General features: G+C 30.7%; 2 protein-coding genes across 3 annotated transcripts in view; both read right to left on the bottom strand.

Moving 5' to 3' along the window:
• The window catches only part of LOC122270586 (neprilysin-2), a 40,296-nt gene extending 31,752 nt beyond the window's left edge, over positions 1-8,544 (bottom strand). Inside the window, exons 1-5 of the mRNA XM_087159629.1 lie at positions 8,295-8,544; positions 6,643-6,767; positions 3,372-3,470; positions 2,074-2,235; positions 909-992 (exon numbers count right to left, since the gene is read on the bottom strand). Of these exons, the coding sequence (XP_087015755.1) occupies positions 909-992; positions 2,074-2,235; positions 3,372-3,470; positions 6,643-6,767; positions 8,295-8,347 (523 nt within the window). The 5' untranslated portion in view covers positions 8,348-8,544. The remainder of the gene's footprint in view (positions 1-908; positions 993-2,073; positions 2,236-3,371; positions 3,471-6,642; positions 6,768-8,294) is intronic.
• LOC107449479 (neprilysin-2) overlaps positions 1-22,390 on the bottom strand; it is a 92,531-nt gene that overhangs the window by 41,019 nt on the left and 29,122 nt on the right. Inside the window, exons 16-21 of one of the 2 annotated variants that reach the window (XM_087159628.1) lie at positions 21,322-21,389; positions 21,108-21,235; positions 19,644-19,709; positions 16,545-16,640; positions 15,631-15,707; positions 13,439-13,742 (exon numbers count right to left, since the gene is read on the bottom strand). In XM_087159628.1, the coding sequence (XP_087015754.1) occupies positions 13,643-13,742; positions 15,631-15,707; positions 16,545-16,640; positions 19,644-19,709; positions 21,108-21,235; positions 21,322-21,389 (535 nt within the window). In that variant the 3' untranslated portion in view covers positions 13,439-13,642. Of the gene's footprint in view, positions 1-13,438; positions 13,743-15,630; positions 15,708-16,544; positions 16,641-19,643; positions 19,710-21,107; positions 21,236-21,321; positions 21,390-22,390 lie in introns of those variants that run through there. The other variant, XM_071181715.2, reaches the window with a different exon arrangement.

Genomic DNA, 22,390 nt, shown 5'->3' with positions numbered 1-22,390 from the left:
ATATTACGAATTTATTTGACGATTTTTGATTTATATCACGAATTTATTTGTTTTACTAGAATTTATTTGTTTATGCAGGTTTTTCCATTGCAATTCACTTATTTAAATTTTTAATAGACTTAATTATAGCTAAAATTTTAACCTTTTTAAAGAGATATCAGTTTTAGAAATTTTATCTTAAAATTTTATACTATAGCACATTTCTAATAGGTTTAACGAATTACATGTCATTTATTTGAGTTCAAATATATTTTAATGACTTAGTATTTACTAAAAAGATATGTAAGTAATATAAAAGTAATGACTTAGTATTTACTTTTTTTAAAAAAAAGTTGTTACATGGATTTGAATGATTGTTTTGAATTCTTAGAATTTTGTGCATTTGCAATGTACCTAAGTTAGTAGCGACCGAAGCGAGCTTGGTTTGCGAAGCAAACAAAATAAGATTGCGTAGCAATTTTCGGGGGTTGGCGAGCGTCAGCGAACAGGGGGCGCAGCCCACTAGTTTATATAAATGTTAATATAAAATGAGCTCAAGGAGAACACAGACAAAATTGGTGAATTTAAATTTTTGGCGATTTAAAAGGTAAATATCCCAGAAATTTGGACTGCATTTTAATTAAAATGAATGAGATGTATGAGAAACTGTTTTTTATAATGTTCCAGATATAAAAGGCATATGTGCGATTTTTGTTAAAATTAAGAATATTAAATGCTATTCGGAATCATATTTTAATATTATTTTGAAAATTATTGAATTGAAATTTATTACTATAAAAGGTCCTTATATTAATCAGAATACCATCCAATAATAATTAGGTAAAAAGAAATTAAAATAGCTTAAAAGATATTTTTTAACATGGGCTCATAGTGCTACTTTTTCTGCAAAATAATTCATATGAACGTACCTAAATCCAGGCATGAATTGTACATATCTTTCACCATTTTTATCGATTTTGGTTCAGATTCATCTGATGGTTTTTGTAGCAAACCTGAAATTTATATGAAATTAAATCATTGTATATAACTCATACTGAAATTATTTCAAAGTTCATACCATTATTGTGACATAACATAAAACAATGCTTAACTTTACAAGCATATCAAATATATCACTCGTCTAGGTAAATTTTTATTTTCTATATTTCATTTTCAATTATTTATTTCATTTCAAATATTTATTTCACTTCAATTAATTATCAAATGAAATTAAAATATTTATGTATGATGGGAGACGCGCATTCGTTTTTGAATGAGCAATTTTGATCGTGATAAAGGATACTGAGAATTGAGATTAAAACCATGATATAAAAATTTCAAATTTATTTGAGGGACTTGGAGATGTAAAGCCTTAGTTTTCAAAAGGAAGATATTTTTACATCAAAATGTTCCTTAAGAGTATTTCCAGATAGGTACTTTGGGTGTTTCTGAAGCTTTCCCGATATAGCAGCAGATTACATCAAAGCCTCTTTTGTCCTATCTGGAAATCGTAGTGTTTTTCTCCAAAACAAGCTCGCTTAAATAAATTTAATATGTGGTTTGTATAGTTATTATAATCATATAGCATCAAATCAGTCTTTTGCTAAATTAATTCAACATGTCACATTTTTCAAGTATATCAAATAAAAACGCATTGACTCAACGTTAAAATATTAGGGGTAAGAAAAGAAATTCGATTTAAAATTAATTTGCTTTGAAAGTTGCGTTCCTTCTAATAATTAAGGTTTCAATTTCCTGTAAGTAAGAATTAACGCTTTGAATTTCTTAAGAGTATTTATCATACAAGTTTTTCTCTTCAGGAAAGAAGGGCAGTTTAATCTCAATGAGAAGAACTATTTAATAGCATTGACTTTTCACTCTTAATCGTGTAATTGTGACATAACCTTCAGACACTTTTAGATAATCCCTACAATAAAATTTGGGAATGCACAGACAAACTTCCACAATAGTAAAAAGTAATAAAGAGTTTAAATCTTTACCCTGCCTGATTCTTGAGTGCCTATACACTTGACTTTGTACAATGTATCATAAATAATTATTAAAAGTATTTAAAAAAAGCGACACAAAACATACCTTTCAGCTGGAGATTTAATACATCTCGGACTTGATGAAACACTGACATCATGGCTTTATCATCGGGAATAGCATGTTTGTTTATCCAACCACCGCATGCAAATTTGTAGAAATTATCACATGGATTAATTTTCTCGTCTAAGATTTGTATGATTTCTTCAGCTGTAAAAAAATCAGTGTTAAAATTTTAACACGCATGTAAAAATTTATTTCATGAAGTAATAATCAAATGGAAGCTATAAGCTTTTTGAACAAGCATCTTCTTTTTAGTAGCTTATTAAAGTTGCAAATTACATAAACCACAGATTTGTTCTTGGATTTATAAGACCTCAAATGTTTTAGCATCTTCAGTTTCTGAAGCAACTACGATAGTTGAAAGTATCACAAGCATCAAGTTGTTGTTGTTGCCAATCCTTCGAGATCCAGCACCAGCTAGATGACAGGTGGTTGCAAGGTTAAGTTTTTAAATTCTAGATTCATAGAAGCAAGAATATGATTGAGAGCAGCAGGATTGATCTTGCATATGGTACATGTAGGGAAGACCTAGCTCCCAGACTCAAAGGTCATACATTTCATGCTTCCATTAATGAATTCCATTAATGCGAGGCAGCAAGTATCAAGAAAGAAGAATAAATGCGATTTTTTTCTTGAGTTGACGTAAAATTAAGTAATATTAAAAACATGTGATTCATCCTCAACCCGCGAGTTAGATTTCAGTGAAATTACTGTGAATAGTTCTACCTGCACTCAAGTGGATCATATATTATACGCATATAAAATCTGTAAAATAAAAGACTAAAAAGGAAAGGGTAGTTTTAAAATTTCAAATCAAATTCAAAATTCTATGATTTAAGTCAAAGATGTGATAAGTTATTCCGGAAAAAAACAACAACAGAAAAATTACGAAAAATAAACAACATTCTGTTTTTAGTTATTAAATTAAAATGATTGTTTTTTTTCCCAATGCCCACCTTTGTTAACATCCGTCAATTCAGGCGTATACAAGGCGATTTTGTTGGCCTCTTTTTCAGAGGCACCATATTAGGTGGGCCAACGTCGCTCCCACGGTGAGGACAGATAGTACAGAGAAGGAAAGAACATCCATGCCTTGCCCGGAACTCGAACCCAGAACCTTTCTGATGCGAGGACAGTTCCTACACAGGCCGGTCGGCTTAAAATGATTGTAGATAAAATAGATTTAATAGAAATAAATTAAATTTTTCGTCAAGTATCAAAACATCTTGACCGACTGAGTTGTCTTAAGTGTAGATTAAGTGTAAAACTGAAACTTTAATTACCTGTTCTCACACAACCGGGTGTTGTACATATGGCTTCTTCATTTGCCTCCTGCTCAAATCTTGGAGAATTTAAGGGTACAAACGTGGTTCGTACTGCATCTGTAAGAAATCATTAGGCATTTTATCAATTCTAATATGAATAGGTTCACAAAAATGTACTGTATTGTACCGTATGAGTTCCCTAAAGCGAAATGGAATTTTGTTTAAGAACTGTTTGCACAATTAAAAATATATAGTATATCAAAATAATTTTTTTTTTCGTTTATTTACAGTTTTTAAAGTTTAATCAACTAGACCAAATTACTGTCCTATATTTTAACTTAGATCGCATAAAACACAAAATTAATGGCAAATTCTAATCTAAAGGAATGTAATTATTTTGAGAACTAAAAAATATAATTCAATAACATAAAATAACCTTGTCCTTTTCTTTTTTAAAAAAATCCTTTTTTGCTCTTACTTAAATTTTAAATTTGTTAAAAATAAAACTATCGATTTAGTTCTGTATGGTCACAAAATAATGAAATGTGTTTCCACTTCGATTCGCATGATTTTCCGCATGATTTTTTCCTTTAGTTCACAAGAGTGGTTTTGAGGTAAGTACTGTGGAAAACATTTTAGTGTCCTTAAAAATGGTAACGACTACTTTACACCAATGTGGTGCTCAACCAAGTGTTCTACAACACCAAGAATGCTCTTTTTACATTACTTGGCTTAAAATAGCCGTCACCATTTTTTTGTATTCAGTCGCCTATCAGTAGCTATCTATTCAATATCTAGCAGCTATCTATTCAGTAGCCTAGTATTAAGTGTATCTTATCTTACTGTAATTTATAATTACAGTAAGATAAGATACACTTAAGAGTGAAATAAAGTTATTTTTACGTTGCAGAAAGTAAGAATCAATAGTTTAGAAAGCATAGATACACCAATTCTTAAAACAAAATTAGTTGGTACATAAAACTTAAGCATATTACAGAAAGAATATAAAGGCTACTTCGAAATAGGTTTAACAGAACTGTAGCGAATAAAAATTATGCATGACAAAATTGTTTAATAGATTTTCGCAGAGATTTAAAAATTAAAATATAGATATCCTTATTACACAACTAAAAATACATGTTCTTACGGCGACCTTTTATTTTGGTTTTATTTTACTGTTTTATCATCTTTGTTGAATAGCCAACCCAAGTTTCAATTTCCTACTACCAATGTTTTACTCCGTAGCCTTGTAATTTTGAACCCGATTCAAGAGACAAGAAAACTCCTAAATAAAGTATAGGGAGAAAGTTTCCTTCGTTGAGGACTTTTTTGATGGAACTAACTCGCATTTGCGTTACATGGAGAAGAAAGCCAAGGAAACCTTTCATGAGCGAGACTTCAAGGGGACTCTAATTCATGATCGGTCTACCACCGAGGACATATTACGTCGCACTGTGGTCGGTACGAGCCAAGTGCGGAATTCGTATCGACCAGCAATCGTTGGGATTTGAACCCTGGTCACCTTCTTGGCAGGCGAGCACTCTATTCCTGAAACAACGCGACTCTTTTATTTTAATTGATGCATAGCTGCGTCAAAGATTTCTTCTAACTCGCGCTAACATGCATTCTAATGTAAACAATCTACAGATGATATTCAAACCTCGCCAACGGTTTCGGAGGAGAAAATAATTCAATTGTTTCTTCTCTTAATGTTTTGGGTTGTTCAGCATCATAGTGGGAGAGATATTACCCCTCAGTTTTTGCAGAGACGCAATTCTATGAACCACAATTCTCTATAATCCACATTAAATTTTATAGGTGACAAATAAAATAGTTGTTAAGAAACTTCTTTAGCCCAGCAAGAATAACTAACTTGTTACTGTTTTTGTTTATGTTTTTTGCGAAGATGTCCGAATTTTAAAAGCTAAGCAAACTAAAATGTATAAATTTGCTTATTACTTGATTTAATGGTCTAGAAAATTTCGTTTTTTCCTCTATAAATAAAAAAAAATATTCAAGTGCATGTTTTTATGTTTTGTAGTGTCTGGTATCTAAAAATTATTTTGAAGCATTTTATGATTATCATATTTAGTCCCAGACTGATATTGCCACTTTTAATTCATAACTAATATTAGATGCAGAAACATCTTCTCAAACTTGATTTCATTATTGAGTAGTTTTTAAATATCATATAATAGTCTACTAAAGCAAAATTTGCTTATTTTTTGCTGAAATTATTTTAAGGCGAGTATTGCGTTTTCATCTGTTAGTTTGGTCCGGATAGCCTGGTTGGCAAGGCGCTGGACTCCTGCTTGTGAGAACGGGAGTTCGAATGCAGCTGGTAGAAGACCGTAAGTGTAGTAAATGATGACAGGTGCGCTTTAAACTTGTTGGGTCACAAAGTTCTTTATATTCCCATAATACATTATACCGCTGGAGGTACTGAATTAGAGATTGATCGTTGTCTGGGTCAGATCAAAATTACGATGAGTGGATGAATGAATGGATGTATGAATTTGTCTGCCTTATAAACGGGTGTGACGTATGAGTGTGGTAGAAGTCAAATTCTTGACCATAGATGACACCACAGGGAAATAAGAACAATCGTACCCCTTGTCTTAAAGCCTACGACAGCAAAATCTGTTAGTTTTAGCATGGTGGATTTTTGCTTTTCGTTTGTATTCACATCAAGACTAAACTATATTGTTTAAAAAAAAACCTTGCACATTTCTGATTTTTTTAGAAATATTTCACTACATATAAAAAGACATATGTTAAAACTTAAATCTGCCCTCAAATGTATTTCTGCCCTCAAAGAGCTTGAAAGTTTTATGGACAATTAATGAAAGTCGAGGTCTGTCCTCAAGTTTTGAGAACATCTGGTCACCTTCGTTACCTTAATATAACTCACGCCAAATAATAAGGGCAGCATATTTTCCTTATTAAATATTTTATCTAACGTTTATATATCAAAATTTGTTATTTTCTCAATTTCTCTACGATATGAAACATACAATAGATGGTGGTTCTAAAATTTCTTCAATTTTTGCGATAGGGTGCTTGTTGGATCAAAATCTTTATTTCTGCTGCGTCGATCCTTTGTTTCAAAGTATTTCTTTTAAAAATTCCATTGGCTACATTTCAGAAATTAACAAAACTGACGTTAACAGTGCAAAATGACTGAAAAAGCAGTATTCTTCTACATCTTTAATAATATACAACAATTTCATGCTTTGAAATAGTTAAAAAAAGGTAAAATTGAACTTTTTTTTTAATACTAAGAGCTTACCTATTTTTTTTCGGTAGTTGTGGCCAAAGACAGCTGGTATTGTCAAAGTCATCAAAAGAGATGCTAATAGAAAGAAGTATAATGTTCTTTCTAATTTCATGTGACGATTCCCGCATATCGAGTTCCTGGAAAAAATAAAAATTTGCATACTTCTTTATAAATAAAAACAGCTTACTGTGGAATGTTTAAGTTTTACATGGAACTCTAATACTTAAATTTAAGAAAGTTAACGGTGGAGTGTGTTAGTTTGTCATTTGATTCATAAATTGTACTCAAATTAATAATCTAATTTCGATATTTCAAATGTTTTTGTTTTATATTTTAGTTTTTGTTGACTCATAATAATTCTCCCCAAAGTTCATACTGTCTCTTATAACTGATTCTCGTTTTAATAATGTTATAAGTTAAATTAAAATTTGAACGAAGTCGGTCAAATAGTTCTTGAGAAAAACATTTTATATGCGACATTTTTGAAATTTTGAACTCATGAATTTTATTACTAACTCATTTTACCCTGCAAGACCGTGATTACTTATACGTGATCAAGTGATTCTCTTTTTATGGCTCAATCTATCACATATAAAACTAGCCTTTCTTATATACCCAAGATCATACTGACGTGATCTTAGTGCGACACACTCATATAACATCTCTGATAAGTACGCATAAACACGGAGTTTGCGATCCAGGGAAGCGCTTTTTTTCATTCTGTAGATTCTGACGTGTTTAAAATTTACTAGTTCAAAATGATGTAAGAATTTTTATGCCTTGCAATGCACTATAAAACTATTTCAGCTATTATTAAGTAAAATAACAGCTAAATATAAATAATAATTAGAAATTATTTTTTCCAGAAAATTATCTTTGGGTAAACAAATTTTATAAGTAAGTGCAAAAGTTTTGAAAAATGAAGAAAGTGAAATTAACATTAAGTGACCTAACTTTCAACTACTCACATGAATAAACAAATGGAATAATATTTTTCTGATTGTGACTACCTCCTAGATATTTTGATGGTCATTAATCCAGATTCATTAAAAAAGGTATATTTTGTACGTGTTTTTTTTTGTGCTCGATGCCATAATTCGATAGGTAAGTCGAAGATTAACCTTTTGAAGCCATAAAATTACTTTTTAGAGTGATAAAATCCAACCAATAGAACTAAAGTTATTCAAGATGATATATTTTCTTTTGGCTGTACACATTATCATGCATGGTGAAGGAGTTTAATAAAGTAATGTTGTATGTGCAAGGTTAACGAAGTCTTGGTTGATCGCTCATCGCCATTTTAGACGTACTGAACATCTAATTGCCACATTTAGCCACGAAACTAAAGTGAAATTGGATAGCGGCTTTGGGAAAAATGTAATAAATTCGTTGGCAGCTGCGACGATTTTTCTTTTGAACCTATTTCTAAGTTTTTGTCATCACGTGTTGGCATCAAGACGAGGCACGTTGGTGTTAGTTGCTCATAACACGATGGCCTTTTTCACATTACATACACTTTGCGTTTCAAAGCTTTTCAGTATATTATATAGAGAGAACTTAATATCAATCGTTTTAAGCTAAGAAATTAAAAATAATATTATGTTTGAAAATATAATCAATAATTAGGTATGAAATTAAATTTAAAAAAAATTAAGCATACTTACATTCCGATAAATTTGGATGAATGAAACTGCTCTCTTGGCGAGGAACTAAACATATTTCGGTTCTTCTTATTTATATTCTTCTTATTTAAAAAAAGAAAAAAAATATGCAATCTGCACCGAAAATATATTTAAATGATATCGCATGTGCTACATATGAAATACCTGTCAGAGCATTTTACCATACTACATGAGGTATTTGAGGTAAGTAAACTTGTACTGCATTGTTTTATTGTATTTTTTCAGATTGTCCGTAATCAAATATGGGTTAGATAATCAAATAAATGACAGATAATGAAAAGATACACGACATAAAGACTGATAAAAGGATTCGACGCGAATTCAAGGATTATGAATGACGGTAGCGAATTGTTCCAAATTGTTATGGCAACATCATAACTTAAAGATAAAATATTTTTTTTCAATACAACATTTATTTATCATAAAACAAGTACATGCTTCCATTTAACTCGGTTTCTAGAAAATAAAATGTGTGCAGCTTTAAACTAAACTACTGCATCAAATACTTTATGTAAAATTGGTGATTAAAATTGAGTATTTATAACATTTTTCCAAAAATATATTATAATAATAATTACTATCATATATAAAATACAATTTAGGTGAAGATTTTATTTATAAATAGGTTACTCAATCATTAACACTAGATTGCCTAAGGAAGTCATTTTGACTGCTTTTAATTTCAATTAGAAAAACAATGATGACACAATTTCTTAGAATTTTGTGACTTTTTGTACAACATATAATTTTTTTTATTGTTAATATTTACTAATAACTTGTTAAATAACTGTAAATAATATAAAAAATGTTAAAAATTAATTTCAAACAAATTTATTTACGCATTCACAATCCTGTCATTTTGACTGCTTTTAGGCAATATAGGTATATACTAATTTCCCGTCTTTCTAGTGTTAATTTGATTGCTACTGTAATCATGGTGATGTAGCTAGGGAAAATCTAATGTTTTGGCTCTTTACTAAATGAAAAGTGCATTTGACATTCTACATGAAATCAACTGTCATATTTTGTATCGAAACGATTGCGGTAAACTAGGTTTCTAATTTCCATATTTTATTGCATTATTTTAATCGCCATTGCAAAAGGAGAGTAACAATTTCACCAAACAAATATAATTTTGGATAATGTCATTCATAGCCTTTACAAGAACATTTGCACCAGTTCTGTGCCTTATAACAAATAAACTCATGTCCTCAAATTATGGATAATACCAACTTCGCCAAATAAAGGTTCAGAAACAAAACAAACGTGACTTATTCATAAAGTCATTTTATTAAATAAAAGAACAAAAAAGATGGTGTACGTATGATACCGTTAATAAAGACTACGATTTTTGATCCCTGGAACAATTATAAAAACGATCTCCTTTACAAAAACTTACTATTACATGGTTGATGGTATGATGGTTAATACGTTGCATGGCACCCATGCAATGAAAATAAAGTCTGTTCAATACCTAGGTATTCTGAGTACCGAATTATCGGGCTGATCTTGGGGGGAATTCTGAGTTCCTTGGATACTTCCACATGAGTACGCCCATGTTCCAGGCAGAAGATAATTCAATCAATTAAAAAATCATTCATATACGTCCTCTGTGCAATAAATATTTGGTTATGGCACTAAGCGGCTTACAAAATACTTGTGTACAATTTTTCTTTTATGCTACATTTGCTCATACACTCTTCTCTAACACTCTCGTCATTGTGACGTACTGTGGACGTCATATGATGGTTTCCTGTAATTTACATATTATTCTCGAAGATGCGTGTGTGTTAACTCTACAAGTGAAATTTTTACTTTAGAATTCAATTTCTCAGTGATTCTGTTCTTTGAATATATCATTAATTAAAATGCATGGGTGTATAGTTCATCCTGCTTACATTTTAAAAAGTACTAAATTTTTTTTTGACAAAATATTTCAATCAAATCATTAAATCAGATATATTTAAATGCTTTCTTTTTTAAAATGAAACTCCCTCATCGAAAATTCAGACAGGAATTCAGTTTTAATTTTCAAGATTGAGTGCACTTCTTATAGAATAATTTCTTTCGATAAGATACATTTCCACCTGCCTTCTGTTTTGTAGAGTAAAAATGTTCTTAAACATTTAATAACGAATAATATGCTACCTACTTACATTTTAAAAAACACTACTGGATTTGTTTTGACAAAAGATATCAGTAAAAAAATCAAACACGTTTTTTTTTTTGAAAACTGATGAGCGACATAAAATTTCTAAAGTGAAATTAGATACTAAACTGATTTATTTTATAACAGTACTTTTGGAACAACTTTTATCGATAAAAAAAAAATTCCACAAATTTAGTGCTTTTTTTTAGGATAGTATCATTTATAATATTTTGACTTAAATAACATGCGTCAAACTTACTTTACAAAAATTACTAATAAATTTCTTGCAATCGAAATTCTATGAAACTCAAATCGAAATGTTTCAGTAGTAGAAAGAGAACCTTTTTTCCTTATAATTTATTTAATTTCTTCATTGATATAGTCAACGGGATCATTTTCTGAAATAATTTAAGTAACCAACAAATTTCTCAGAATAATGACAATGAATATTTTTATTCAGGAATATCTTCTTTAATTATTCAGAAAAAAATAGCAGACGATACACGCATTTTTGGGGGAAAGCTCCCAAATGTTATTTTATTTTTAATAGTTCTGCGTATTTTAAACGTTTATAGTGCGCAAAATAACAAGTCATTATTATTTTCTGAAATACTAACTTTTGGACGATCTAAAACGTCTAAAAGATAGTTTGGACAGTAATTCAAAACATCCATATAAAACTTTAAACTAAATTTCAATCTCCTTTTAAACAAGACTGTTTTTTTTTTATCATTTATTTGCAATTTTAACACAACGCATGTTCATAAAAACGCATGTTCATTTTGTTTAGCAACATATGTTTATAAAAAATATTTATAAATATTTACACGGCTTGCAAAACCATTATAACTAAAGAGTTATGTAGTGAATAATGACAATAAACTACAGCAGAAAAGCATGCTTCTCAAAGGAAGAAGTTCATTACTTCCGTTTCAAAAATCAAGATGGGAAACGTCGATATGTTTCAAGCGCCCAAATCAGTTAAGCATTATTTTGATAAACTAACACGTGAGGGATGAACTAAGCAGATTTGAAAGAAAAAAAAACGGCCAACAAAAAATAGAAAAAAATAGAAAATTGAAAAACAAAACATAAAAACTGCGGTGGCAGAGAGAAGAGACGGAGGGCAGCTAGAATGGAAGAGAGGTGAGTAACTAACGTCCTTTACAAGAGAATCGTATTTCATATTGAATGAAATAAAGTTCCCGAACATCAAGATTACATTTTGTGACAAGAATCAATGAAATTTGGGTTCATTGAAATTGAACTTATGTCTAAGGATTTATTTATTTATGTCCGTCGTTGAACAGCCGACCCAATTTTTGGGTTTACGACTACTAATGTTCAACTCCGTAGCCTTGTAATTTTGAACCAATCCAGAAGACAAGGAACTTCCTGGACTTTGAGGACAAGGAACATGGAGGACTTCGAGACTCGACAGATTTAACGTGCATCAGTCGCTATTTAGTACACGGGGAGTCTTCAGCCGGCGGGGATCGAACCCACGAACTCCTGGACATGGGCCCAGCGCCCTACCGAGCAGGCAATCCCGGCCGTATGTCTAATGATTAAACAATGCGCATCAATAGATGATTTATAAAATTTGCCTTGACGGCCATAACTCTCCCGTTCCCTTAAAATAAATGCTAAAGTTCACCTGGGTTTGCCCAATTTAGCCAAAGTTGCATTAATAAGGTACGTCAAAAAAACTCCACCGATTACACTGATCTGCTAATTTGAGTTATAAAAAAGAATTTACAATGTAATGAACAATTTTTATGTTATTTTGTAAACTAATTTTAGATATATAGGAATACACATAAGAATTTTTTCACAAATTGGGCTTGAACATCAAGAGAGTAATGATTATTTTACATATTCTGAGGTGAAGCGGAAAACCAAACCATTACTATAAGTGAGGTATTTTGTGCTTAATGTATATATCTACATTTAATTGACTGAGATGAAACTTAAATTGATAATATAATAAGATTAGAGATTACTGAAGTTGTATGTATTAAAAATACAATTTAATATTTTTGAAATTTTTTACTAAGCAAATAGAAGTACTGCTTTTTATGTATTTGTTTTTTACGCTGAACCAAATGAAATAAAGAGAAAGTTAGTGGGTCTGAAGTTTAAATATTATTGAAGTTTTTATGTCTCAGATTCAAAACTTTGTACTTATGCCTTGTAATATGATTGATTAATATCTATGCAAGCGAAGCATTATCTCTTGGATATATTTTACTCTAAACACAATAGAATAAAAATGAAATCAATAGAACTAATATTTACGAAACTATAAGTTTCAGAAAAAGATTATCAGAAGCCTCACTAAAGGGCATCATTGAACTATGTCAACTGAACCACAATTTCGAAATCATTAATATTCATTGTAACTGTAACCGTCATCGAAACTGCTTGCGACAAAACCCCTACATCTCTTTGTGTAGTATCACTCGCTGTCTTTGCCTTGTACGCGATATGTTTTGATATATATTTATTTGTTACTTACCCCTTCAGCTAATAATTTTGTATCTGAGTAGTTTTCGATTTTAGAAGAGAATTTAGGTAGGCATTCATGAATTGTTAAGTGGATCTTCAGTGTTAAATTAAATATAAATCAGGGTTAAATTAGAAAAAAGAGAAGCAAGTGTCATGTGCACGAGCAAAACCATATATAATTCAAACCATACAAAGAAAACCCCATATATTTTACTCAAATTATTCCACATGGATATGAATATTGACGCTTCGTCCCTCAAATAGAAGTCATTTTGAACTAAACTTTGTTTAACTTAAACATTTATGTTAATTAATTTGCAGCGAATTACTAGCTTAAATATCTCCAATTTTAGTCAGTAGCGACGGCTTAGGGCACTAAATTCTTATCCATCAGACAATGCATATTTGGATATGAAAATAAAGAAAGAAGAAGAAAAAAAAGAAAGAAAAGAATATTTATACTTGCAAAAATTGTTTATATTATTTTATTATTTCATCTATGTACATTTCTTTATACAATATTTAAAAAAAATCAAACTTGGTATTTTGATATTTAATCAATAATATAACAAGGAACAAGCAAGTATAAAATATTTTTGTTAATTGCTGTATCAACCAAGGCACTTACGCTTCAAATAAATTAGTTTTTGAATCAGGTGTCACTGGATTTTTTTTACCAAACTTGACATTTATGATCAGGATTCATCTTAGTTTCAGTGCCACATGCAAATGCTGCGGAAAACTCTTTTAAGTTGGACATTGGCCCATTCACTCTGAAATTAAATAATATTCATGGAATTTTATTTGGAAACAAATATAGTATTTCATACCAAGTGTTTCAAGAAAAATATATCAAAATTGTGACATGATAGTTTTTGGAAGTTTTAGACATAGCTATGTCACTATACTCTATGTAAATAAACTAGTCGTCTCAAGGTTATGTGATTTTCCAACTTTTCCTCTCAGCGCAATTGTGGTTTTGGCATATCTTGTTTATTTTTAACAAGACGGTAAGTTTCAGTAAGAAGTTAGAAAAACCTTTCTTGGAAAAACGCAAGATTTAACCGAAATCATGACAATGTAGAGGGGGAGAAATGTGGAGAGTGGGGAAATTTATTAACCTAGACAAGACTATTTTATTTACATTGAGTATAAATTGAATTGCAACGTTGTAGACAAAATACTCAAAAAAATAGATGCTTATAGAATAAAATCCATGCACAGTACGCAAAATAAAAAAAGGACCATCCTAAATAACTTTTGATCTAATGATCGGATCTTTGCTTTTTTGACTCAATCGTAATGGTTTGAGGGTATGACCTGAATTATGCTAATTAATTGATACGGACGATATTTTGAGTCACGAAATCAAAAAAATGAACTTTCTCGGAATAAACAGACCGTTCTTTCGTCGGATTCGGATTTCAAACATCCAAAACATAGGGAGAAGTCACAATCTGCGAAATATGGTCCTAATAATTGGTCAGGAGAGCCGTTCTAAGTTCGAATCCTTTAATGTTTATTCTACTCTTGCCTTATTTCGTCATATCTCGAGAACCATTTAAACAAATTGTAAATTTTTTGCACATAATTATAAAATTCGTTTCTCCAAAGATAATTTCAAGCGAAAAACATCTTTGAAAAAACACTTATTATTTTTTATTATTTTTGTTTATAATAATCAAACAATTTCTCTAAATATTAATTAAAATTTTCTCTCGATATGGAGAAATATGCAAAACATTGTATTAACATTAAAGGGTCCAAACTTCGGACGCCTCTCCTGATCGAACTATTAGGACCCTTTTTCTCAGATTTCAGTTAACCCCTATATTTTGGGGATGAAGAATCCAAATCAGTCGAAAAAAAAGTATGTTTATTCAGAGAAAGTACGCTTTTGTGTCTGATTTATTAACTTAAAATATAGTCTGCACTAATTAAAAGCATATTTGAGGTCACCCCATTGAACCTTTAAACTCGAGTCCTAGAAAGCGAAAATTCGAATATTAGATCAAAAGTAGTTCAGGGTGGTCTGTTAATTTTTTTTTGCACACTGTACATACTAAAACCAAAGGTTTTGCTACGCAAATTTTGGAAATTGGATTCTATGAAATAAAACGTAAATTAAACTACTGAGCACTACTATTATACTACTGAGTGCACAAACTTCATTCAACATGCAAACGTCACAACAGATATTCGGATTAGGTCATGACGTGTTCAATAAGTATGCCATTGTTAGTTATGATGTGGTACAGACGAATAGCAAAATCTTGCATGATCCGCTGAAATGTCTGAACATTGATGCTGTCGATGACCTTCTAAATTTCAGATTTCATCTTAGCAATGGCGTAGGAGTTATTTCTGATCACATTGTCTTTAATATACCCCCAAAAACGGGTAACATATGTTCAGATCTGGAGAATATGGCGGCCATGTGAATCCCACGTCAGCCATGTGCTGACTTTGTGTACCACAGAGACAAAATGCGGTCTCCAAAGTGGTCTTCCAAGACATTAAACGCTCTCTTACTTCGGGGGGGGGGGGGGGGTCGAGCTCCCTCTTGCCTTAACTATATCTTTTCGAAGTCAGGGGCATTTCAGATATTTCATAGATAGATCGATATAATGTTGAATTTTGGGAAAATATGGTCAAATTTACCTGAATTCACCTGGACTGTGAGGGTCAGATAAAATCATTAGTTTCAGTTGCTCTGGTCTATAGTTTGCACACCAAACCTAAATATAAAAAGAGCAATAATTATAAACTAGACCAAATCCTTATAAAATTATCTCCCTGACTAATAATATAATCTGCATCTAAATATACATAGACCAGTTTTTTGATGAAAATCTTGATTGGGACGAAAACTTACAAAGAACGATGAAAGGATCAGAATTTCGTAGAAAATGATTTGAGATGATCTTTGATAAACAAAGATATTCTTGATAAAACTATATCTTTGATAAACGACGATATCTTTGGCAGTCACAAGACAAAATTACTAAGAACTGTAAAGGTACATGTATGTAAATGTAAATCATGTATTTTTACAAAATACATTTTCTATATAAAACTATCTTTCTAAAGACATGACAGAAAAAAATTATTTCAGCGTTTGCAAACGATTTCCAGCATGCTTTTAAATCTTTGACAATTGAGTAATTTTAAAATAAAACTTAGTATCTTTTCCTTGTACCTTTAAACGTAACTAAAAATATTTTTTTTGTATAAGATATATTATACATCTATATAATGCATGCATATATATTTCTAATTGAAGGAATAAAAAGACAAGCAATTTATTTAATAATTTATGATTAGATGCAATTTTTCAGGATCAGGAATTAAGTGTCTTCTTTGGTTTAGTTGTTACCTTAATAAGTGATGTAGGAACGCTTTTTATAAAAACCACTGAATTTATTTCCATATTGGAGGCAAAAAGTTTTTTAATGTAGAATTTTTCGATTGCTTCGATGGGAAGAAAAACTATTCAGCTGACTTCTATTTGACTACTTTTACATTTTGATTAATGAATTTAAATTTAATTAAGATTACTAATAATTTACACTCACGCTAGCTGAACTAATCCAAAAAAGTTGACTAGGGCTATATTTTAATCCTGGTAATTTCTTCTCTGGACCATTATCTCTGACCCAAGCATGATAGGCCTGTAAAAGATAATAATATCAATTGTTTTAACAGTAAGTTATAGTAAATTTGGGAATAATTGACAAATATCTTATCATTATTGCTAGAATCAAGTAATTAATTTCATGCGTTTCTCAATATCGAACTGAACTGTCACTTATGGATTACTAACTGTTATACACCATCCAAAAAATACTGTCCTAAATCGGAAACCCTAGTACTATAGGGCAAAATTAACGATTACCACCTGCCACAGGGTGATCAAATCAAACAAATGTCGATTAAAAAAATATCAATCAATCAACTTTTTTCCCATCAAAAATGCTTCTCTAAGAATTTTATTTTTCCACCAAATATGGAATTATAATGAATATTTTATAATATTCTAAAAATTACTTTAGTTCACTCTTGTCTTTTTAAAATTTATCATCATTTTAGAAATGAACCTTGTAATGTTTACCTTATTTTGAGAAATGCTTTAAAGGAAATGCTTTTTATTATTAATATCAATGGCTTTTTATGAGTCTTCCAAAATTTTCAATTTGTGGAAAAGTGGCCATTGTTAAAAATACAGCTACTGGTTAGTAGCAACATTTTCTAATTTTGCCTTATATCTAGTACTCTAAAAATGCTAGTTTAATTTATTATCTTATTTGATAAATTAAATTTGTTTAACCATAAGATAGATATTGTTAAAGTATAATTGTAATAGTAATAATTTTCGTAAGAAAATACAACGCTAGAAAATAATAATAAAAATTGAGAGCAAAGGGAAATAAACAAGTAAATACATTATCACCTATAAATAATGTGTTTCACATTAATATAAGTTTTCCGAAATATAATCGAGTTTAATGTTGAAACAATCAACATCACATGATTTATAATAATAAAATAAGCACAAACAATTAATAAAAACTCGTTATTTTATTTCACTTATTATACTTTCTTAGTCCTTATTTTCATGCACTATTTTGATAGAGCTTAAATTTTGACTTACATTGGATTAGGAGTAATGCAATTCACATGAACAATCGACTGGATAAATTAAAACAACTGTTACAGACTTGGAAGGAAAGGTTGAACATAAAGAAATGCACAAGTCATAGTCAGAAATGTCTTAAGTACGTCGCAAAAGACGCTACCTTACTATAGTCAGGTTGATCGTGCGCATTTGAATCCGTACTTTTAAGTTTTCTAATAATAAATTTCTAGCAATTATTTATAAAAATGCAATCGAATAGGTCCAGGGAGAACTGTTTCATTGTGCTTATTAATTTGGCGACTAATTTGCAGTGCTCCTTTATTTTATTCACACAACCAGTAAAATATGATAAAATAACTACTTTTTAGCTTATTTGAATATATAATTTTGAATATATAATCATTAAAATATATAAAATTAAGATAGTTTCGATAAATCAAAGTATCGATTAAAATGAGCATGAACAACCAGACAATAATAGAGAACCACCACAAGTGACATTTCTGACTATGAATTGCTTTACATTTCTTCAATTTTCTTATGGTCTCTAACTTTCTTCCAAGTTTATAAACAATGTGCCGAATCACTTGGTACAGATTTGCCATAATCCTTTAGTTTTTCAAAAAAAATTACTATTTGAAATAGTCAGTGCAGAATTGATGCATGTAGATGGTTTTGGTATTTTTATCAATGTTAGATGATTTGAGTGATATTGGCATTTTTCAAATATCTTTCAAATATTTACGAAATTAACAAGATCCTTTATCCACTGCATATAATAAAGTATTTTACTGTAACCCAGGTGGAGTAGCTGATTTCAATTAAATTACCGACCTCCGACTCCATAACTACAGTTTTCAGGCAAAATCAAAACACATGTGAAATTCTGGAACGAGAATTCGAGCAAGCTCGCCTTTTCAGAGGATTTTTTTGATGCAACTGAACCAACATTACTGTTGCAAGGAGGGGAAAAACCCGAAAACTTCCCACGGTTAGCTTGACGTCAAGGAGGCTCTAACTCATGACCTGTATTCCAATGGGGATACTTTAAGTCAGCTATATGGTTGTTGAAAGCTAAGAGCGATATACAAATCAATTAGCCCTCGCCAGTATTCAATCGTCAGCTTCCTCACAGAGAAGTTCTGTTCCCTGAATCCTTTCAGCTTATTATAAGGTACTTGTTACTGTGAACGCAACCAAGAAGATAAAGGAACTACCTTCATTTGACTGCATTTGGGTTAAATGGAGAGAGAAATCCACGGAAGCCTAACATGGTAAGCCTGAAGGCATGGGGATTTTAATCCATGACTCTCATTTAGTACCAAGGATTTCTTACATCAGCGATATGATCGGTGCTAGTCGGGAGTAGATTTCGTATCAACCAGCAATAGTTTGGATTTGAACCTGGGGCGACAAATACATAATTTGTATTTTTTTATGCTTTCGAATAAGAAATAGCACAACAAATGACTTCCCCCTAACCTATAATATCTCATCAAAGGGTTATTCTATAATCATTGTTGAACAGCTGACCCTAATTTGAATTTACGGTTACCAAATGTTCAACACCGTAGCCTTGTTACTCTGAACCTAATCAAGAAGAAAGGGAACTCCTGGATCAGTACCCCTAGAGGTATTGATTTGCTATGGGAACTTGAAAGGCTTAGTGACCCTGACAAATTTAATGTGCAAAAATAACTATTTAATACAAGGGGATTCTTCGACAGGCTGGGTTTGAATTCTCGTTCTTACGAATAAGAGTCCAACGCCTGCCAACCAGGCTATTCCGGCCCACCAAATAGTTATTACTCATATTAGTTATTGGTGTATCATAATATTTAACAATCATAGTAGTTATTGATATGTTTCTATTTTTGCCTTGGGTTTTGCAGCTGTTTTATTTAATTCTAAATTTTTAAGTTCAAAAACTTGAGTTAAGATTCCTTAAGAAATTTAATGAAAAAAATTTCAGTAGTTTTTTTAGCAATCAATTACTCGTTAAAAACCTGCAATTTAAAATACTAAAAAAAATTCTTACTCGATATGCCTCTTTCATACCTCCATTGTCTGCAATATTTTCTCCTTGTGTGGTGATTCCATTTACCTAATTATTTAGATATGAATACAACTTGTAATTTAGCATTTATCACATTGTAAACATAGGTTGACGGAACAAGAATAATTATAAACACTATAGACTGCGAAATTTTTATTTTGCAACGAGCAAGATAAATTTTTTTAATTTATTCTTAGTCATATATAATGTTTTAATACAAATAGTTTTAACCAGGTGTGTACATTTCTATCCTTTATTCATCAAAGAAATGGTATATATATTCAGACGAACACCGCTATAATGAACTTGGGATATATAGTGAACAGTTTTGAACTACCATTTAAATAACATTGTTTTATACTTTGATAGTGGACTAGTGGACAGCTGAAAAATTGGAACTAGCTTATAGTGGTCTCAACTTTTATTTCTTCAGTATTTCTTTTTTTTATTTTTTATTTCTCAAACTTTAAATTTACAGAAGTAGCGGTTACAAATGAAAACACTTGAAGTTGGGTCAAATCTTACTCTCGCTTACTCCTTACATTTTAAATCAGGATGAACAAGTTTTTTAACAGCACACACTTTTTCTTACGGTGCCCTTTGCTGAATAAGGACAAAAAATTACTGCAACTTATATCTCCGAAGTGAAATCGGCATAATATGTTCAGATTTTTTTCCGCTGAAGAAAATAAGGACTAAATACTGGATTCTCTACGAATTGTTGATCATTTACTATGTAATGTGTTAAAATTTTAGCTTCGGATTTTATTATAGGCAATATTATTCCTTTAAATTTAGAGCGACGTGCAAAACGTTAAGTTATTGTTAGGATCTAAAAATATTGAACATTTTATAATTAAGTAGAACTTTATTGACACTTGGTTGATTAAAAACGCGTTCAAAAAATTAAGTTCACCAAGCAGAATGTCGTTTTCTAAGCGAAAAAATTTAAAGAAAAGAAAATTAAATCGATTAATACGAGCTTCAACGGTTAAACTGATTGGTACTATTAAAAACTAGGAATGCTTTAACAATGGCAAACTTATAGGAAGCTGCCATACACTATTGCACAAAATGCTCCACAGTGAAGACTATTTTAAATCTCAAGACGTAATGCATTAGGAGAAGTTAGACTAGATTTTCTTTCTTAGTGCAGTCAAAGATCACGGGTTTAACCAGTTTGAGTTAAGAAAAAACCTTACAACTGACTTAAATTTTAAATGCAAATTTTAAAATTGAATACAAATTTCAAAATTTTAAATGCAAATACCTCAAAACTGACAAATGAATTGCTGTCTGTAGTTAAAGAGACTAGAGAAATTTTGTACGCAAAGTTGACAATTTAAAATTTGATGTTAGTAGTTTTTGACTAAATTTAATGTTGTTGTGTATCAGATATCTTTTACATTCATTTAAAAAAAAAAAAAAAACAAATAGAAAGTTTACTGAGAGGCCATTTTCGGTGGTGTAGTTTCCATATTGGTAAATGATGCAATTTGCTTTTTCATTAAAATTGTCAATAGTAGCTTGATCCCACCAATTTACATTGTTGCCTTCTTTGTCAAACTGTTTGCCTGAGTAAAAATAAATGATACACTTTTAATGTGTTGTTATGATAACACTTTATGAATATTAAATGTTTAAATCTCGATTCATTTACCCATGTCATCAAATCCATGTGTAATTTCATGTCCAATAACGTAGCCGATAGCACCAAAATTCATATAACTGTAAACAAAAAAAATCAGTTAATTTAATAGCACAGATCAGCACTTCATAATAAATGCCTCTTTAATGGTTAATTTTCATAAACTTTACATGCTACTTGTTTCGAAACGGCAGTCATTGAAAATATTTTCTAAATTGAAGTCAAAATGTTTACACATTAAAGGTCACTAATATTTCGGAGTGGAAAATTACAAATAAAAATCTAACGATAAAACAGTTTGATTGTTTGAAAAAACTAAGGAGTGTTTCAAATAATCGCCGACAATCAAGAAAGTTCAAATGTATCCATAACTAACTAGGTATTCGTACATATCGATAGCTTTTTTTTAAAGAAAAAAATATTGCTTTGTGATTTCTAAAGTGTATAGTTATTTTTACTTCATTTATGATAAGGATTCAGATTAAAATACATATTAAACTTGATTATTGCAAAACACCTTGTATGAAGCAAATATCACAAAATGGTTTTAAAATATTAATGTTAACGTAACTTATTTCAAATTACGTAATTATAAATTGTATTTTTAATGTTCTTATAACATTATCTCCTATAAAACTCGAAAAAGAATTCAGAAGTATTCAATGCGCAAAAAAGTAAACATGTGTTGCAAAGCAATCCGAAAAGAACTGTGGAAGCAGTTCTAGGTGTGGTGAGAGCACTAAGTGGAGGTGCCCTACGCACGATAAATTTTCGTGCAGCACACAAGAAACAACTGAAATTTATGTTGTCTCGTTAGGCATTAGAAGAGATGTAGAGGGCCGGGAAAGCTTGATTGGTAGGGTGCTGGGCCCATCCACAAGGGGTCTCGTGTTTGATCCCTGCCAGTGTCCCCCCGTGTACAAAATGTTGACTGGAGCACGCTAAATATGTTACCCGCACAATGTCCTCCATGTTTCCATAACGAATCATACCTCTGGGGGTTCTGGATCGGAGATTGATCGTTTGATCGTGCTCTGTTTCAGACCAAAATTACGATCTGTGGATGGATGATGTGTGAATG

Source organism: Parasteatoda tepidariorum, chromosome 3, assembly GCF_982258835.1.
Source record: "Parasteatoda tepidariorum strain Cologne lab strain chromosome 3, Ptep-v5.0, whole genome shotgun sequence".
Classification (NCBI taxonomy): domain Eukaryota; kingdom Metazoa; phylum Arthropoda; class Arachnida; order Araneae; family Theridiidae; genus Parasteatoda; species Parasteatoda tepidariorum.
The sequence above is the reverse complement of the archived record's forward strand: the minus strand, read 5'-3'. Positions and strand labels throughout refer to the sequence as shown.